The 19,304-nt window shown below is 40.8% G+C and overlaps 1 protein-coding gene across 12 annotated transcripts in view; it reads left to right on the top strand.

Annotated features, from left to right (window-relative positions):
* The window catches only part of TAOK3 (TAO kinase 3), a 229,242-nt gene that overhangs the window by 146,198 nt on the left and 63,740 nt on the right, over window positions 1-19,304 (top strand). For all 12 annotated transcript variants that reach the window (XM_055235583.2, XM_055235581.2, XM_055235584.2 and 9 more), the window contains 2 exons: window positions 17,516-17,609; window positions 18,634-18,715. In XM_055235583.2, the coding sequence (XP_055091558.1) occupies window positions 17,516-17,609; window positions 18,634-18,715 (176 nt within the window). The remainder of the gene's footprint in view (window positions 1-17,515; window positions 17,610-18,633; window positions 18,716-19,304) is intronic.

Genomic DNA, 19,304 nt, shown 5'->3' with positions numbered 1-19,304 from the left:
AGAATTCCTGGAGGAAAATTTGAATATTTAACTTATTTTTTTCAATTAGGTAGCAGAATCGCAAGCTTTGTAAATCAGAAAACATAAAAAGACATACAGTGAAAGATATAATAATAATAAAATTTAAAAAAAAAGATCTTCTTCCACCCCTGCCCTATCTACACAGTTCCTACCCCACCCCTGCCAACACACGCAGGGAACCACTTTATTAATTTGTGTGTCCTTCCAGATCTTCTTGGTAAATATACAAACAAACATGAATGTACACTTCCTATATTCGTTTTCACACCCAAGGTAACGTATATATGTGGTTCTGTACTTTGGTTTTTCACTTAATAATATCTTGGAGATCTGTTTTATATGACTAACTTAGACATGTTTTTCATCATTTTAATGGCATCATATTATTCCATTACATGATATACCATAGTTTATTTAACTGGTCTTGTATTGATGGATATTGAGTTGATGAATTTCTTTTTTAGGTTATAATATGGTACTACTCTTTATTTCATTCCAAAGGAAATTGATCAAAGTTATTCATAGTGATTTTGGGGGCCACTCAGCAGAAATATTTGCATGTTTTAAAAAGGGCTTATAACAAACTTCCAACAATACTATGTAAAAGTTCACAAGGTAGGCTGGGCGCAGTGGCTCACGCCTATAATCCCAGCACTTTCGGAGGCCAAGGCAGGCGGATCACGAGGTCAGGAGATCGAGACCATCCTGGCTAACATGGTGAAACCCTGTCTCTACTAAAAATACAAAAAAATTAGCCAGGTGTGGTGGCGGGTGCCTGTAGTCCCAGCTACTCGGGAGGCTGAGGCAGGAGAATGGTGTGAACCCGGGAGGCGGAGCTTGCAGGAGAGATCGTGCCACTGCACTCCAGCCTGGGCAACAGAGCAAGACTCTGTCTCAAAAAAAAAAAAAACAACACACTTCACAGGGTTAATCCCAGAAGTCACAGGACCAAAATTAGCTAAAACAACTTCAGAGAAATAGAATTTGAACAGAAGAACCACTGCCCCAAAATCCATACCATAATAATTAAATCCATATGGTATTGGTGCAGGGAAAGACTAGTATCCAGTAGAACAGACTAGGAAACTCTAGTATGAGTCAGATTTTGGTATAAGACAGAAAAGCCATTACAGATCAATGGGGAAATGATGGCTCATTTGGTAAATAATACTGAGAAATTTTTTAATTGTATGATAAAACTAAAACTGGATTCCTAGCTATGTCATACACAAAAATAAATTTTAGATTGGTTAAATGCCCAAAAATAAACTTTAAAACATTTAGAAGAAGCCCCCCAATGCCTCAGTTTCCTCATCTGTAAAATAGAAATAATGATACTACCCACTTTGTGGGGTTGTTATGAAGATTAATTAATATCTATTATATGCTTAGAACATGGCTTGGCATGTAATAAGCACTATGTAAGTGTAATTTTTTTTTTTTAAGACGGAGTCTCGCTCTGTCTCCCAGGCTAGAGTACAGTGGCGTGCTCTTAGCTTACTGCAACCTGCGCCTCCCAGGTTCAAGTGATTCTCCTGCCTCAGCCTCCCCAGTAGCTGGGACTATAGGTGCGTGCCGCCACGCCTGGCTAATTTTTTGTATTTTTGGTAGAGACGGGGTTTCATCGTCTTAGCCAGGATGATCTCAATCTCCTGACCTTGTGATCCACCCACCTCAGCCTCCCAAAGTGCTGGGATTACAGGCGTGAGCCACTGGGCCCGGCCTGGTGTTATTATTATTACTCTAAAATACCTTTACAAGTATAATGAAGAACTTTTCTAATCAATGTTTTTTAAAACATAATGATAAATGTGATAACTTTTACTACTTTAAAATATAAAACCATGTAAAGCACAAACATTAAAAGACAAGCCATGGACTAGGAGAAGGTAGTTGAAATACATTTAACCAACAAAGTATTGGTCCAAATTTTATAAAGAACTCCTACAATTTCTTTCTGAAAAAGAAAAAGCTGGCCAGATGCGGTGGCTCATGCCTGTAATCCCAGCACTTTGGGCGGCCGAGGTGGGCAGATCACCTGAGGTCAAGAGTTTGAGACCAACCTGGCCAACATGGTGAAACCGCATCTCTACTAAAATTACAAAATTAGCTGTGTGTGGTGGTGCATGCCTATAATCTCAGCTACTAGGGAGGCTGAGGCAGGAGAATCATTTGAACCCAGGAGGCAGAGGTTGCAGTGAGCCGAGATTGCACCACTGCACTCCAGCCTGGGCAACAAGAGTGAAACTCTGTCTCAAAAAAAAAAAAAAAAAAAGGAAAAAAAAAGAAAAAGCCAAACAACCAGTAGATAAATGGGTAAGGAATATGATTAAGTGAAGCTGAGGTAGGAGAATCATCTGAACCCAGGAAGTCAAAGCTGCAGTGAGCCATGATCATGCCACTGCACTGTAGCCTGGGTGATGGGAGTAAGACCCTATCTCAAATAAAAATAAAAAGGAATATGATTAAGCAATTCATTGAAGAGGAAACCTAAATGGACAACAAACATCAGAAGACACTAAGCCTCATTAGTAATGCATTAGAGAAATGCAATTTGAAACAATTTCACATTTATGAGATTGGCAAGAGTTTCAAGTCCTTGAATAATAAATTTGGATAAGCTGCTAAGGAAGCAAGAACTCCATATGCATACACACTGGAAAACGTGTACAAGGGTGCAACTGTTTTTATAGTAGCTAGAAAAGGTAGAACTAGCCTAAATTCTTATCCAAAAGAGAATGTATAAATAAATTATGGAATACTGTATCATAGTTAAGAATGAACGGAATCTACATGTATCATCATGGATAAATCTCAAAATCATAACATTGAATATTTGGTGAACAAATAAAATTGCAAAAGTACAGGTATGGTTTGATGCCAGTTATGAAAATTTTATAAGTTCTTTTATATATTGTTAAAACTATATATACTGGCCAGGAGCAGTGGCTCACGCTTGTAATCCCAGCACTTTGGAAGGCTAAGGCAGATGGATCACCTGAGGTCAGGAGTTCGAGACCAGCCTGACCAACATGGTGAAACCCCATCTCTACTAAAAATACAAAAATTAGCTGGGCATGGTGGTGCATGCCTGTAATCCCAGCTACTTGGGAAGCTGAGACAGGAGAATTGCTTGAACCCAGAAGGCGGAGGTTGCAGTGAGCCAAGACTGTACCATTGCACTCCAGCTGGGAGACAAGAGCAAAACTCCATCTCAAGAAAAAAAAAAAGGTATATATACTAATAAAACATAAGAATACAGTTGTAAAGATATAATTCTAGAACAGTAAACGCTAGAGAAAGGAAGGCAAATAGAGTTGTGTCTACTTTCTTATTTTTTTAGAAGAAAAAGGACCTGAAACAAATATGACAAGATTATAATAAATCTAAGTGATAGGTGTCTGTTATAATATTCTACAAAATTTTACATATTTTAAATATTGAATAATTGAACTTTTCAAAAATTAGAAATAAATATATATTCCTTTGGGGGAACAAAACTACTCTGTGCATAGCATAGACTTAGCAGTATGGAGTAAGTTTTAGAATTAGACACCCTGGATGTGAATCTTGGCTTTACCAGCACTTAGCGGGCAGGACCACCATGTGTGGCTGTAACATAATGCCATCAGGCATTCACATAGTCTAGGATGCAGATGATCCCTCCTGGGGCTGTGTAACATGTTGATTCTGGCTGTGTGATCGTGGATCATTTTGTTAACTTCCCTAATCCTCAGTTTCTCATCTAAGTAAAAATAACAATGGATATATCATAGATACTTACAGGCTTCAATACGATAACTTAGGTAAAGTATTTAACATAGTGCCTGGCATATAGCAAGTGCTTGGTAACAGCTAATTGTATTCATATATAGGATTATTTTTTGTTTTTTGTGATTTATATTTTAGGCCATATAAAATTATGCTACTTTTAGAGGTATATAGTACCTTTAGGATCATAACTGAGGAGTTGCTACGATGGCCTCAGTGTTATAAGTAAAATATAAAATAAGTAATATTTTGTAAAAATAAACCAAAATTTTACTTATAACACTGAGACCATCGTAGCCACACCTCAGTTATGATCTTTTAAAAGAATGTGCCACTTGTGTTGAATTTTACAGTTAGTTAGTGCCTACCCATGGTTTTAACAAGTTTTTTTCTTACCAAAATCTTTCTGAAATTTGATATGGATTCTTCCCTTTCCAATCTTCTTCAATTGTACAAACTACATATACCCTTTTATGATGATTCAAGATCATCATCACATTAGATTTTGTACCGTGTACATGTAAATGACTAAAATATCAACAGCAATTGACATTGGACACAGGTACAGACCCCAAGAGATACCTTAGTACTTCCTCTCTTAAGACAGCCCCTTATATGTGCTTTCTGATTTTACCTTCTTATAAAAATGAATTGAAATATGTATAACTACATGCTCTCTATATCAGCCTAACTTTGATTGCATTTTATAAAATGATTTACTGAATTAAAGGACAAAGTAGCCTTTTCCCAAATTGTCTAATCCTCTATGACAGCTATTTCTGCAAATTGATAAGTGATAGTATCAAATTGTGCTAAAGAGCATAGACTCTGCAGTCAGATAAACTTAGTTCTTATTCTGCCATTTTGTAGTTGTCTGACTTTGGTTAAATTATCACAAGTCTGTAAATTTTTTTTTTTTTTTTTTTGAGACAGAGTCTCGCTCTGTCACCAGGCTGGAGTGCAGTGGCATGATCTTGGCTCACTGCAACCTCTGGTTCCCGGGTTCAAGCGATTCTCCTGCCTCAGCCTCCTGAATAGCTGGTACTACAAGTGCTTGCCACCACACCCAGCTATTTTTTTTTTTTTTTTTTTTTTTTTTTTTGAGACAGAGTCTCGCTCTGTCACCCAGGCTGGAGTGCAGTGGCGCAATCTCGGCTCACTGCAAGCTCCGCCTCCCAGGTTCACACCATTCTCCTGCCTCAGCCTCCTGAGTAGCTGGGACTACAGGCGCCTGCCACCACGCCTGGCTAATTTTTTTGTATTTTCGGTAGCCAGGATGGTCTTGATCTCCTGACCTTGTGATCTGCCTGCCCCGGCCTCCCAAAGTGCTGGGATTACAGGCGTAAGCCACCGCGCCCAGCCTAATTTTTGTATTTTTAGTAGATACGGAGTTTTACCTTGTTGGCCAGGCTAGTCTCAAACTCCTGATCTCAAATGATCCACCCACCTCAGCCTCCCAAAGTGTTGGGATTATAGGTGCAAGCCATCATGCCCGGCCCATATTAACATCTCTTTAACACTAGGAAGCAACATGATAAAATGCATTGAAAGTTGAAATTGCTGAGAGAGTAAATGATGTTAAATGTTCTTACAACAAAAAAAATAGTAACTATATGAGGTGATGGACAGATTGTGATTAATCAATGTATACGAACATCAAAACATCACATTGTACACCTTAAATATATATAATTTTGTCAAAAACAAGGAAATAACTTTTTTAAAGTAGGAGGTATTTTATAGGCAACAGCCTCTTATAGTTGGCAGCATTTTTTCTGTTATACATATTACAAAATAGTGGTGAATATTTAATAGTAGTACACCTTACAGTCAGTGACATCTCAGACTCAAAGAAATGTGATAGTAGATGCTCAGTAAATATTCACAAAATAAAATTATTACCAAGAACATTTAATTTCTCAGCAATTACTTGAAAAATATTATGGCCAGGCGCGGTGGCTCACGCTTGTAATCCCAGCACTTTGGGAGGCCGAGGCGGGCGGATCACGAGGTCAGGAGATCGAGACCACGGTGAAACCCCGTCTCTACTAAAAATAGAAAAAATTAGCCGGGCGTGGTGGCGGGCGCCTGTAGTCCCAGCTACTCGGAGAGGCTGAGGCAGGAGAATGGCGTGAACCCGGGAGGTGGGGCTTGCAGTGAGCCGAGATCGTGCCACTGCATCCAGCCTGGGCGACAGAGCGAGACTCCGTCTCAAAAAAAAAAAAAAAAAGAAAAATATTATATCAGTAATGTAATAAGTCATACAAGTATCTCTTTGACAGCTTTACCATACATTTTCATCTCCCTAGCGTTAATTTTGCTAATGGACACGTAAAAGAAGAGTATTTTTTTTTTTTACATGCAAGACAAAGGTTAAACTGTTTCAGATATTCCCTAAGCAATGATTTTGCTATTTTCTGTATGTTTGGGGCATAATGAAATTCTAAGTGTTAATACAAATAGTATATTTTTAAGTTGTATCTTTTTTTTTTTTTTTGAGACGGAGTCTCACAGTTGTCTCCCAGGCTAGAGTGCAGTGGCGCGATCTCGGCTCACTGTAGCCTCCACCCCCCGGACTCAAGCGATTCTCCTGCCTCAGCCTCCCAAGTAGCTGGGATTACAGGCACCCACCACCACGCCCGGCTAATTTTTGTATTTTTAGTAGAGACAGAATTTCACCATGTTGCCCAGGCTGGTCTCAACCTTCTGACCTCAGGTGATCCACCTGCCTCAGCCTCCCAAAGTGCTGGGATTATAGGCATGAGCCACCTTGCCCAGCCCAAGTTGTACTTTTAACATCGAAATTACATGGAAAGTTGTGGATAGTCCTGTCCCCTTTTGTTCTGATATCCATCTCTTACATAATAGCTTGTTATCCCCTTTCGTTATGGTGTCTATCTCTTCTATAATAGTATATATTTTTTAAAAAACATCCTAATCTAGAAGTTGAATTGCTGGGATGGCATCAAAAAGCAGGATGATGATAATGTTACTGGCACTGTCCCTCTTTCCTAAAGATCAAACTTTACAGCTCCTAAGTGTTTAATCCTGTTTTAGAAATTATCTTTGGGTAAATTGATCTCCTATTGAAAGAACTAGTTAAAACTCTTGGAGGTTGAAATTGTCCAGTCACCAGATATTTTATTTTTCAGGATTATATTCAGGAGAAGTTAATCTTGGTTCTCTTCTGTTTAAACTATAGGCATTTAGTTCACCAACAAAGATCATGGTAGAAACTGGCAAATAGTCTGTCGGCACTGTCAGGGAATGGATTGTGTCCAGAAATAAGTTCTCCAGGAAAGAACAAAACACAAACATAAATGTTATAGATTCTCTGCCTGGAATTTTCCTCTTATACATTAGCCCCTTATAGTTTATCTGTTAATAAATGAATACCGTGATCGTTGTTGGGGAGAAGGGGTTATATTTAGTCTTCTAAAGTTTTTCTTTTCATTTTGAAATACTAGTGCTATCTACCTTAAAATGTACAGAGTTATTGAAGAAGTTCCATGGCCTAGTAAAAAGAACACAGGCCTTGGAGTCTCATAGGATTGGGTTGAAATTTCAATGTGAACACTGTGTGATTTGGTTTCGTTATTTAGCCTAGCTGAACCTCAGTTTCTTCAGTTGGGAAATTGGAAAAATAATACCTATCTTGCCAAGCTATTTTGAGAATTATGAATAACATATGTAACACGCCTGAGACAGTGAGTGCCTGGCATATAGTAGGAATTCAGTAAACAGTAGCGATTATTTTGTTATCATTAGTTATTATGGTTGTCAACCATATTTGTTCATAAGAAACCTTATGGGATGGGCGCGGCAGCTAATGCCTGTAATTCCAGCACTATGGGAGGCCAAAGTGGGCAGATCGCTTGAGGTCCGGAGTTCTGGAGCAGCCTGGCCAACATGGCAAAACCCTGTCTCTTTTAAAAATGCAAAAATTAGTCAAGTGTGGTGGCACACACCTGTAGTCCCAGCTACTTGAGAGGCTGATACGTGGGAATCGCTTGAACCCAAGAGGCAGAGGTTGCAGTGAGCAAGATTGTACGACTGCACTCCAACCTGGGAGACAAAGCAAGACTCTGTCTCAAAAAAAAAAAAAAAAAAATGCTGGGCGCGGTGGCTCACACCTGTAATCCCAACACTTTGGGAGGCCGATGTGGGCGAATCATGGGGTCAGAAGATCGAGACCATCCTGGCTAACACGGTGAAACCCCGTCTCTACTAAAAATACAAAAAAATTAGCTAGGCTTAACAGTGGGTGCCTGTAGTCCCAGCTACTCAGGAGGCTGAGGCAGGAGAATGGTGTGAACCCAGGAGGCAGAGCTTGCAGTGAACCGAGATCGCACCACTGCACTCCAGCCTGGGCGACAGAGCGAGACTCTGTCTCAAAAAAAAGAAAAAGAAAAGAATCCTTATGCCTTTTCAGGTAGTGTTTATCTGAAGATAGGCATACTCTTTGATTTTCCTTAGTAGAATTAAGCCCAGTAGACGCTCTGATTTATTTTATTTTGTTTTTTAAATTTTTTTATTTCAATAGCTTTTGTAGTACAGGTGTTTTTCAGTTACATGGATGAATTATATAGTGGTGAATTCTGAGATTTTAGTGCACTTGTCACCTAAGTAGTGTACATTGTACCCAATTTGTAGTCTTTTATCCCACACCACCTCCTACCCTTCCTCTTCTGAGTCTCCAAAGTCCATTATATTACTCTGTATGCCTTTGCGTATTAATCGCTTAGCACCCACTTATAAGTGAGAATATAATGGTGTTTGGTTTTCCAATCCTGAGTTACTTCTCTTAGAATAATTGCCTCTAGCTCCATTCAAGTTACTGTGAAAGACATTATTTCATTACTTTTTCTGTCTTAGTACTCCATGGTGTATATGTACCACATTGTCTTTCTTTTTTTTTTTTTTTTTTTTGAGACGGAGTCTCGCTCTGTCACCCAGGCTGGAGTGCAGTGGCGCGATCTCGGCTCACTGCAAGCTCCACCTCCCGAGTTCACGCCATTCTCCTGCCTCTGCCTCTCCGAGTAGCTAGGACTACAGGCGCCCGCCACCACGCCCGGCTAATTTTTTGTATTTTTAGTAGAGACGGGGTTTCACCGTGGTCTCGATCTCCTGACCTCGTGATCCTCCCGCCTCGGCCTCCCAAAGTGCTGGGATTACAAGCATGAGCCACCGCACCTGTCCTTTTTTTTTTTTTTTTTTTTGAGAGGGAGTCTCGCTCGGTCGCCCGGCTGGAGTGCAGTGGCGTGATCTTAGCTCACTGCAACTGCCGCCTCCCAGGTTCAAGCAATTCTCCTGCCTCAGCCTCCCGAGTAGCTGGGACTACAGGCACGTGCCACCACACCCAGCTAATTTTTTTATTTTTAGTAAAGACGGGGTTTCACCCTGTTGGCAAGGATGATCTCGATCTCTTGACCTTGTGATCCTCCTGCCTTGGCCTCCCAAAGTGCTGGGATTACAGGCGTGAGCCACCACGCCTGGCCACCACATTTTCTTTATTTACTCCTTGGTCAGTGGACACTTAGGTTCATTCCATATCTTTCTGTGTGTAAGTTGGGCTGCAATAAACATACATGTAGGCACTCTAATTTAGTTTAATCTTTACCAAGCAGAGCAGTATCCAGAAACTTGATTAAACTGACCTTCCTGAACCTTGATCTTACATAACAGAGATTGATCATACACAAAAGCTTGATCGTTGTCTCTAAGTTAAAGGGAAACTACTGTTTTTTCTTTTAATGTAGCTAGCTCAGCGTTTGTATGCTTCTACCGTTTTCCTTTCATTTAAGAATATATGTATTCCGCCAGGCGCAGTGGCTCAAGCCTGTAATCCCAGCACTTTAGGAGGCCGAGGTGGGCAAATCATGAGGTCAGGAGATCAAGACCATCCTGGCTAACACAGTGAAACCCGTCCCTACTAAAAATACAAAAAATTAGCCGGGCATGATGGCGGGGATCTGTAGTCCCAGCTACTCAGGAGGCTGAGGCAGGAGAATGGCGTGAACCTGGGAGGCAGAACTTGCAGTGAGCTGAGATCAGGCCACTGCACTCCAGCCTGGATGACAGAGCAAGACTCTGTCTCAAAAAAAAAAAAAAAAAAAAAGATTATATGTATTCCGTATCACAAGGTGACTTTAGAAGCGTTCCCAATTCCTATTCTGCTGCATATGTAGAAGAAGCTCTATTCAAACTACTACATTTTGCCGGGCACGGTGGCTCATGCCTGTAATCCCAGCACTTTGCACTTTGGGAAGCCGAGGCAGGTGGTTCACCTGAGGTCAGGAGTTTGAGACCAGCCGCCTGGCCAACATGGAGAAACCCCATCTCTACTAAAAATACAAAAATTAGCTGGGCATGGTGGCACATGCCTGTAATCCCAGCTACTCGAGAGGCTGAGTCAGGAGAATCTCTTGAGCCTGGGAGGCGGAGGTCGCAGTGAGCCCAGATCATGCCTCTTCACTCCAGCCTTGGTGACAGAGCGAGATTCCGTCTCAAAAAAAAAAAAAAAGAGAAAGAAAAAAGCAAACTACTATATTCTACAATAAGTATTGACAAACTTTCTCCGAGGGACCAGATAATAAGCATTTTAGGCTTTGAGGGCTATTCAATGTCTATCATAACTACTCAACTTTGCCGCTGGAGGATGAAAGCCGTCATAGACAATCCATTAATGAACAGGCATGGCTGTGTTCCAATAAACTTACAAAAGCAGGCTGATAGCTGAATTTGGCCCATGGGCCATCATTTGCCAGCCCTTGCTCTGCAGTATTCTGGCTCAGGAGTGAGCCTTGTCACCATTGCTCAGAGGATTTATTTATTACACCTAGCAAAGACTTGAACATAGATGAGATCACTTGAAGCTAATACTCAGAGAATGCTTCCTAGACTATAGAGCTGTTCTGTGGTTAGAGTACCTTTAGTCATATGCTTCTCTATTAGAATTATTTCTTCTATCATCATGCGGTCAGCCATCTTTTCTGCTTGTTCCTGGGCAGAATGCTTGCGATTTATAGGCCTTCTCTTTGCTGCTTCAAATCCAAGCCACTGCCTTTTATTGAACTGAATTTTGTTTGTGTTTTTGTTCTTTCATCCTTTTCTTTTCAAATTTGTTTTTCTCTTGCTTCAGTCTCCTTTCCCTTCTGTTTCACTGTTTCTCCTATGCAACTCAGTGTTCTGAGAAGCTGGGATTGTTTTTTTTTTAACCTTTTGCCAGTAAGTGGGAGGGTTCCGGTCCTTCTAATAGTGAATGAAGCCGTCAAATAGTATCTGTCATGAGCCCTGAGACTTAGTGTCTTCTCAGTCGTTTTTGTAATTTTGTAATTACTTACTGAACAAAGATTCTTTGTTTGTTGACAGAGTTTATTCTGTGCTTTAATTTGCCTCACCTTCATTTATTTATTTAAAAGTATTAGGGGCCACCTGCTGTGTACCAGGTACTGTTCTTAGCACTGAGAATGCAGAGATGAACATAATAGATGTTGTTCCTGCCCTCATGAAGTTTAGCAAAGAAGACACACATTAAATAAAGAATTAGGCTAGGCACAGTGGCTCCTGCCTCTAATCTCAGCACTTTGGGAGGCTAAGGTGGGAGGATCGCCTGAGCCCAGGAGTTTGAGACAAGCTTGGGCAATATAATGAGACCTCATCTCTTCGAAAACCTTAAAAAAATTAGCCAAGCATGGTGACGTGTGCCTGTAGCTGGGGCTACTAGGGAGGGTGAGGTAGAAGGATGGCTTGAATGAGAAAGAGAGAGGGAGGAAAGGAAGGAAGGGGGGAGTGATGGAGGGTGGGAGGAAGGAAGGAAGGAAGAAAATAATTATGCAAATAGGCTAGGCATGGTCACTCATGCCTATAATCCCAGCACTTTAGGTGGCTGGGGCGGGCAGATCGCTTGAGCCCAGGAGTTTGAGACCAGCCTAGGCACCATGGCAACATGGCAAAACCCCATCTGTACAAAAAAAAAAAGAAGGCAAAAAAAGTAGCTGGACTTGATGGCACATGGCCTATAATCCCAGCTACTCAGGAGGCAGAAGTGGGAGCATCACCTGAGCCCAGGAGGTCAAGGCTGCAGTGAGCCAAGATGCACTCCCTCCAGCCTGGGTGATGGAGTAAGACCCTGTCTCAAAAAAATTACACAAATAATTAGGGCTGTGATGTATGCAAGAAGGCAAAAAATACAATTTGCAATGACAAAATCTAATAGGAGACCTAGTCTGAGAGGTCAGGGAAGGTTTCCCTGAGGAAGTGATTATAAACACATAATAAATCTGAATACATACTTATTAAATTCATGTAGAAATGAAATTATATTTGAGATGAAACCTGAAAGGATTGTCGAGAATTAGCCTGTAATACCAGCACTTTGGGAGGCTAAGGGAGGAGGATCACTTGAGCCCAAGAGTTTGAGGTTACAATGAGCTGATCACGCCACTGCACTCCAGCCCAGGCAACAGAGCAAGACCCTGACACACACACACACATACACAAAAAGATGTACCCAGATAAAGTTTAGGGAGCAAAAGGGAGAGGGGTGTCCAGACCAAGAAAACAGCATTTGTGAAAAACACCAAGCTTGGTTCTTTGAGTGAAGCACACATAAAGCCTGAGAGAGGGAGAAATAGGGTACTTCTCAGAATTGGGCTCTGGAGGTAGCCAGACCCATGATAATGAAGTCCAAGAGACTATGTTTACGGATTTGGACTTTGTCCTAAGAATGATGGGAAGCCATTGATGGTTACGTGATGAGTTCCTAGTTCCACGTGGTTTTATTTATTTATTTATTTATTTATTTATGAGACAAAGTCTCACTCTGTCACCCAGGCTGGAGTGCAGTGGTGTGATCTCGGCTCACTGCAACCTCCACCTCCCAGGTTCAAGTGATTCTCCTGCCTTAGCCTCCCGAGTAGCTGGGATTACAGGCAAAAGCCACCACGCCTGACTAATTTTGTGTTTTTAGTAGAGACGGGGTTTCACCATGTTGGCCAGGCTTCCACGTGGTTTTAAATATGGTTGGTCCTCCAAATCTGTGGGTTCCACATCCATGAATTCAATCAGCCACAGATTAGAAATATTCAGGAAAAAAGAAAAGGAGGGTTGAGTCTTTATAGGAAATTGTTTAGGAAATAATGACAAGAAAAAGTCTATACACATCTGAACATGTATAGACTTTTTTTCTTCTCATTATTTCCTAAACAATGCGGTATAACTATTTACATAGCATTTACATTATACTAGATGCCATAAGTAATCTAGAGATGATTTAAAGTATACAGACAGAAGGATGTGTGCAGGTTACATGCAAATACTATGCCATTTTATATAAGAAATTTGAGATCCATGGATTTTGGTATATGCAGGGGAGAATGGGAATCAGTCCCCCACAGATACCTAGGGATGACTGTACTTGAAGTTGCCAGAAAGCCAAGCTTTACAAACTTTCTAAAATCTGCCCCCTGAAAAATAAACCCAAACCAGATTTTTTTAATCTTTTGCATTTGAAACAGATACAAATACATTTGTCCACACAGCAACTTCCAAATTTCCACTTGTTAACAGTTCATATCACTGTAATACCAAACCAGATTTTTTTAATCTTTTGCATTTGAAACAGATACAAATACATTTGTCCACACAGCAACTTCCAAATTTCCACTTGTTAACAGTTCATATCACTGTAATACCAGTATCTGTTTGGTGAGTATAAAGTATCCTATTGAGAGGTCAATAAAAAATACTTGGGAGGCCAAGGCAGGTGGATCACAAGGTCAGGAGATCGAGACCATCCTGGCTAATATGGTGAAACCCCGTCTCTACTAAAAATACAAAAAAATTAGTCGGGCGTGGTGGCATGCGCCTGTAGTCCCAGCTATTCAGGAGGCTGAGGCAGGAGAATCGCTTGAACCTGGAGGCGGAGGTTGCAGTGAGCCTAGATCGTGCCACTGCACTCCAGCCTGGTGACAGAGCGAGACTCTGTCTCAAAAAAAAAAAAAGTGCATATGTGTGTGTGTATACATATGTATACACACACACATATATACATACATACGTACATACATTAATATACATATATACATAAAATACATATATATACATAAAATTAACTGTCTATATATAGAGACTACTGTATTTCATTTTTTTTAATTTTTTTTTATTTTTGAGACAGAGTCTCACTCCATCACTCAGGTTGGCGTGCAGTGGCATGATCTCAGCTCATTGCAACCTCCGCCTCCTGGGTTCAAGTGATTCTCCTCTCAGCCTCCCAAGTAGCTGGGATTACAGGCACATGCCACCAGACCTAGCTAACTTTTGTATTTTTAGTAGAGACAGGGTTTTACCATGTTGGCCAGGCTGGTCTTGAACTCCTGACCTCAGGTGATCTGCCTGCTTAGTCTCCCAAAGTTCTGGGATTATAGGCATGAGCCACTGTGCCTGGCCTAGACTACTATATTTCAGAGGTACAGAAATCACTTAATCAAGGATAAGATGCCCCTCCAAAATATAACAAATGAATAGGTATAGTTGTCATCTGCTTAAGTGCTGCTAAATGACTTAAAGTTTACTACTTTTCAACCTTGTCCATTCTGGTTTCTTGTTTTGTTTTTTACCTACTCTGGCTGTGTACAAATTTTTCCTTCTGTGAGTGAAAATGTCTTTTCTATAACTTCACCTCTTAGCCTTGTTCTGTTTTTTGAACTGCATAGAATAAGCCCAATTTGTCATTTTAGAAGTGGTTAATAGAAGAAGAGCCTTTACTTAAAAACTAAGGTGCTCTGATGAAACTAGAGATCAGATTATGAATTAGAAAGTGAGACTATATAAAAAAATCTATTAGGGTAAGCACAGTTGAAAGAGATAGTGATTTATCTTCTTCTTCTCTTCCTTTTTTTTGAGACAGAGTCTCACTCTGTTGCCCAGGCTGGAGTGCAGTGGCGCGATCTCGGCTCGCTGCAAGCTCCACCTCCCGGGTTCACGCCATTCTCCTGCCTCAGCCTCCCAAGTAGCTGGAACTACAGGTGCCTGCCACCATGCCTGGCTAATTTTTTTGTATTTTTAGTAGAGACAGGGTTTCACTGTGTTAGCCAGGATGGTCTCGATCTCCTGACCTCGTAATCCACCCACCTTGGCCTCCCAAAGTGCTGGGATTACAGGCGTGAGCCACTGCGCCCGGCCCGATAGTGATTTATCTTCTATTCCATAACAACTAATAAATAGCATAAAATTAACTGTACTCAGAACTAGAGCCTTGTTTGTTTCCTTCGATCCACAAATGGAACCCCTAATATGTGAATCGCATTTTATTACAAATTCTGGGGGAATAAGTAAAGGAAAAAGAATATTCAGGTTATAAGATCTTGTGCTCTTAGAGCTTATGATTTCTTTTGAGAGAAAAGATTTGTATGATGATGTAGATGTAATAGGTGAGCACATGCCAAATGACCAGTATGCCAAGGGAGAGTTGGAGGAGTTCCAATAAAGAGATCATGGTGGTCTGGGGAGGAGTAAATCCTCTACCAGGAAATACCTGGCCAGATGCAGTGCATCATGCCTGTAATCCCAGCACTTTGGGAGGCTGAGGCAGGAGGATAGCTTGAGCCCACAAGTTCAAGACCAGCCTGGTTTAAGACGGGGTCTCACTCTGTTGCCCAGGCTGGAGTGCAGGGGCACGATCTCAGCCCACTGCAACTTCCACCTCCTGGGTTCAAGTGATTCTCCTGCCTCAACCTCCCAAGTAGCTGGGATTACAGGCTTGTGCCAACATGCCCGGTTAATTTTGTATTTTTAGTAGAGACAAGTTTCACCATGTTGCCCAGGCTGGTCTCGAAGTCCTGGCCTCAGGTGATCTGCCGGCCTCGGCCTCCCAAAGTGTTGGGATTATAGGTGTGAACCAATGCGCCCAGCCTCTATAAAAAAAAAAAAAAAAAAAAAAAAAAAATTGTTTAAATTAGTCCAGCGTGGTGGCACACACCCATAGTCTCAGCTATTCAAGAGGTTGAGGATCTCATGAGCCTGAAAGGTCAAGGCTATTGTGAGCCATGGTTGTGCCACTGCACTCCAGCCTGGGCAACAGAGCAGGTCCTCATCTCAAAAAATAAATAATTAAAAAATAAATGCCTGACTCACTGAGTTTCTCTTTAGAGTGGGATGGGCCAGACTTTATTTATAATTTATAGTCCTCTTCCTCCTTTCCATTTCTCTCTCCCCCCTCACCCCTAGCAATTATTTGGCCTGAATCAGGCGTCAGACAGTATTTACTGAATATAATTGGCTTATCTCCCATGCTCTGTTAGTGCTTTTTGTTTTTGTTGTTGTTGTTGTTCTTTTGAGACAGAGTCTCACTCTGTCGCCCAGGCTTTGGCACAGTGGCGCGATCTCGGCTCACTGCAAGCTCCGCCTCTCGGGTTCATGCCATTCTCCTGCCTCAGCCTCCTGAGTAGCTGGGACTACAGGTGCCTGCCACCATGCCCAGCTAATTTTTTTGTATTTCTTTTTTTTTTGTAGAGACGGGGTTTCACCATGTTAGCCAGGATGGTCTCGATCTCCTGACCTCATGATCCGCCCACCTTGGCCTCCCAAAGTGCTGGGATTACAGGCGTGAGCCACCGTGCCCAGCCATTCTGTTAGTGATGTTTAAGATGTTTCATTTTGGGACTAGGTGCAGTGGCTCACGCCTGTAATCCCAGCACTTTGGGAGGCCAAGGTGGGTGGATCATGAGGTCAGGAGTTCGAGACCAGCCTGGCCAATATGAGGAAACCCCCTCTCTACTAAAAATACAAAAATTAGGCCAGGCACAATGGCTCACGCCTGTAATCCCAGCACTTTGGGAGGCCGAGGTGGGTGGATCACCTGAGGCTGGGAGTTCAAGACCAGCCTGACCAACGTGGAGAAACCCCATCTCTACTAAAAATACAAAATTAGCCAGGCATGGTGGCTCATGCCTGTAATCCCAGCTACTCAGGAGGCTGAGAAAGGAGAATTGCTTGAACCTGGGAGGCGGAGGTTGTAGTGAACCGGGATCGCTCCATTGCACTCCAGCCTGGGCAACAAGAGCGAAACTCCATCTCAAAAAAAAAAAAAAAAAAAAATTAACCAGGCGCAATGTCAGGCGCCTGTAGTCCCAGCTACTCGGGAGGCTGAGGCAGGAGAATCACTTGAACCCAGGAGGCAGAGGTTGCAGATCGTGCCACTGCACTCCAGCCTGGGTGACAGAGCAAGACTCTGTCACAAAAAAAAAAAAAAAAAAATTGCATTTTATAGTAATCTTTTTTCCTTATTCTATGTTTCTTTGCTTTCTGAATTTTTTAAGTGAATATGAATTTTTTTCTTTTTCTTTTTCACCAAATACTCAGACTTCAAGGAGAGAATATATATTTTTGAGCTAAAACACACATGCAAAGATCTTCACACCTATTGTGGGAAAATATGCAAAAGCCAATTTTTTGAAGCTATGTGAAAAAAAGAGAAAACTTTTCTTTCACTCTTTTGAAATGAGTTCTGTTAGGAGCTTTGCCAATGTACATTTAATGTCCGGCAGCTTCTTCTGAATGGCTATCTTGGGCCAACCTTAGAGATTAAAATAAGTGGATTATGTGGCATGATGACAGTAATGAGCTATTGATTTAGCAGCAAAGCTTTGCTTATAGTTTCTTATTTCTCTGTCTGCCTGGTTTCCTTCAAGAACTACTTTATTGTGTTTCTTTCCTCTTCCAGCGGAACGGAAGCCCCCCCTTTTCAACATGAATGCAATGAGTGCCTTATATCACATTGCCCAGAATGACTCCCCAACGTTACAGTCTAATGAATGGTAAGACTCTGCTATCATTTTAAATCTCTAAGAAAATCACCGTATGTATTTGGCATTTTTATTACATTACATTTTAAATATCTGACCTAGAAAGCATTTCTTTCCTTCACTGTATGTTGTTATAAGTGACACTGATGCCTCACAAGCATCAACTGTCTACACGTGCACACATAATAGATTTACTTATTTTTGCCTTCACCATGGCTTGCACTGTGTTCTTAATGTGTCTAGCAACCGAAATCCTGCAGGGAACATGCCCTGCTACCCTCCTAACAAGTCTATTGTCCCAGGTCGTGATAGTCTTGTATTGATCATCTCAGCTGATATCACTTCTCAGCAGAGATAAGGGGCCCTCTATGATGTCATTATTTCTCCAGTTGTCTTTTTTTTTAAAAACTATATGTACACTTAAATGTGTTGAGACAGAGCATACATTATCTATTCAGATACAGTGTTCCTTGCTGAAAAGTATGACATTTTTATAACTATTTGGGCCACAAGAGTTATTTTAAAAGGAGCAATATTAAAGAAGAATGGGTAAAATGGAACTTTTAAGATAGGAAGAATTTTTATTCAGGAAGCCTACTCCTGGGTTCTCCATCCCTCATGCTTCAAATTTTACTACTTTGTTATAGATTGTGGGTGGCAGAGGAATTAACAATTGGTAATTAAGAATATAGAGTTGAGACTATGAGAATTATTGTCTTTGGAGAGAAAAATGTATATAAAACTATTTCATATAAACATAGTATTTTTGTTTTCTGATGTATATTATGATTTGACCTTCCTTATATGTTAAGATGTATTTGTATGTTGACTAACTTGAAACTTGTCCTCACTCATTATCCAAAAGAATTTTAGATATCATAATTTGGAAATGCTCCAGTTCTCCTGGTATTCCAAAGATTTTATTTTTTAAAATCTCCTTAAATGCAAAATTTTCCCTTGAATGAAAATTGTTTTAAGTAATCAGTGTGCTCTACAGACCCTGAGTTTATTTTCTTTTGTGTTTTTACACACACAGGACAGACTCCTTTAGGAGATTTGTTGATTACTGCTTGCAGAAAATACCTCAGGAAAGGCCAACATCAGCAGAACTATTAAGGGTAATTTTTCAAATTTATATTTGAGGAGGGGGATTTAAAGTCATGTTATAGTGGAATATAATAAATCATTCCTGTGGCAGCTCATCATGACAAAGTGGTTTAGAACGTGCTGCCTTGTCATTTATCCTGAGATAAGTAGCTAGGCATAGAAATAGCAAGATTATTGCAACGTATGTGCTATGTATTCCCTGTGGATAGTTTTTTCCCTGTCTTTTCCATTTTTTCCCCTCCCTCCCTGTTCCTTTTTTGCCTTATAACAAATAATATTTCTCCTCCTTGCTGTAGTCATCATTGTGATGTTCCTGGGCCTAACATCTGCACACACATTAATCCAGTGGTCTCAGGACAGAGCTGACTGGTGGTTCAAACACCAACTCTGGGATTTTCAGTTAGGTCGTTGCCAAATCCTCAGGCAGTGAAGGTATATGATAACTATATAGAGTAGACATTTACATAGTATTGTGACATGTTAGTGATAAGAGTATCGTGTTAACCACATTTATTTGATTTAACTATCACCAAGGATCTCTTTTGATGTAATATTTTACTGTAGACTTTATACATAGGCAGTGTATTGCATCAATATCAG

The sequence above is a fragment of the Symphalangus syndactylus genome, chromosome 13, assembly GCF_028878055.3.
Source record: "Symphalangus syndactylus isolate Jambi chromosome 13, NHGRI_mSymSyn1-v2.1_pri, whole genome shotgun sequence".
Taxonomy (NCBI): domain Eukaryota; kingdom Metazoa; phylum Chordata; class Mammalia; order Primates; family Hylobatidae; genus Symphalangus; species Symphalangus syndactylus.
Note: the sequence above shows the minus strand (reverse complement) of the source record. Positions and strands in the feature narration are given on the sequence as shown.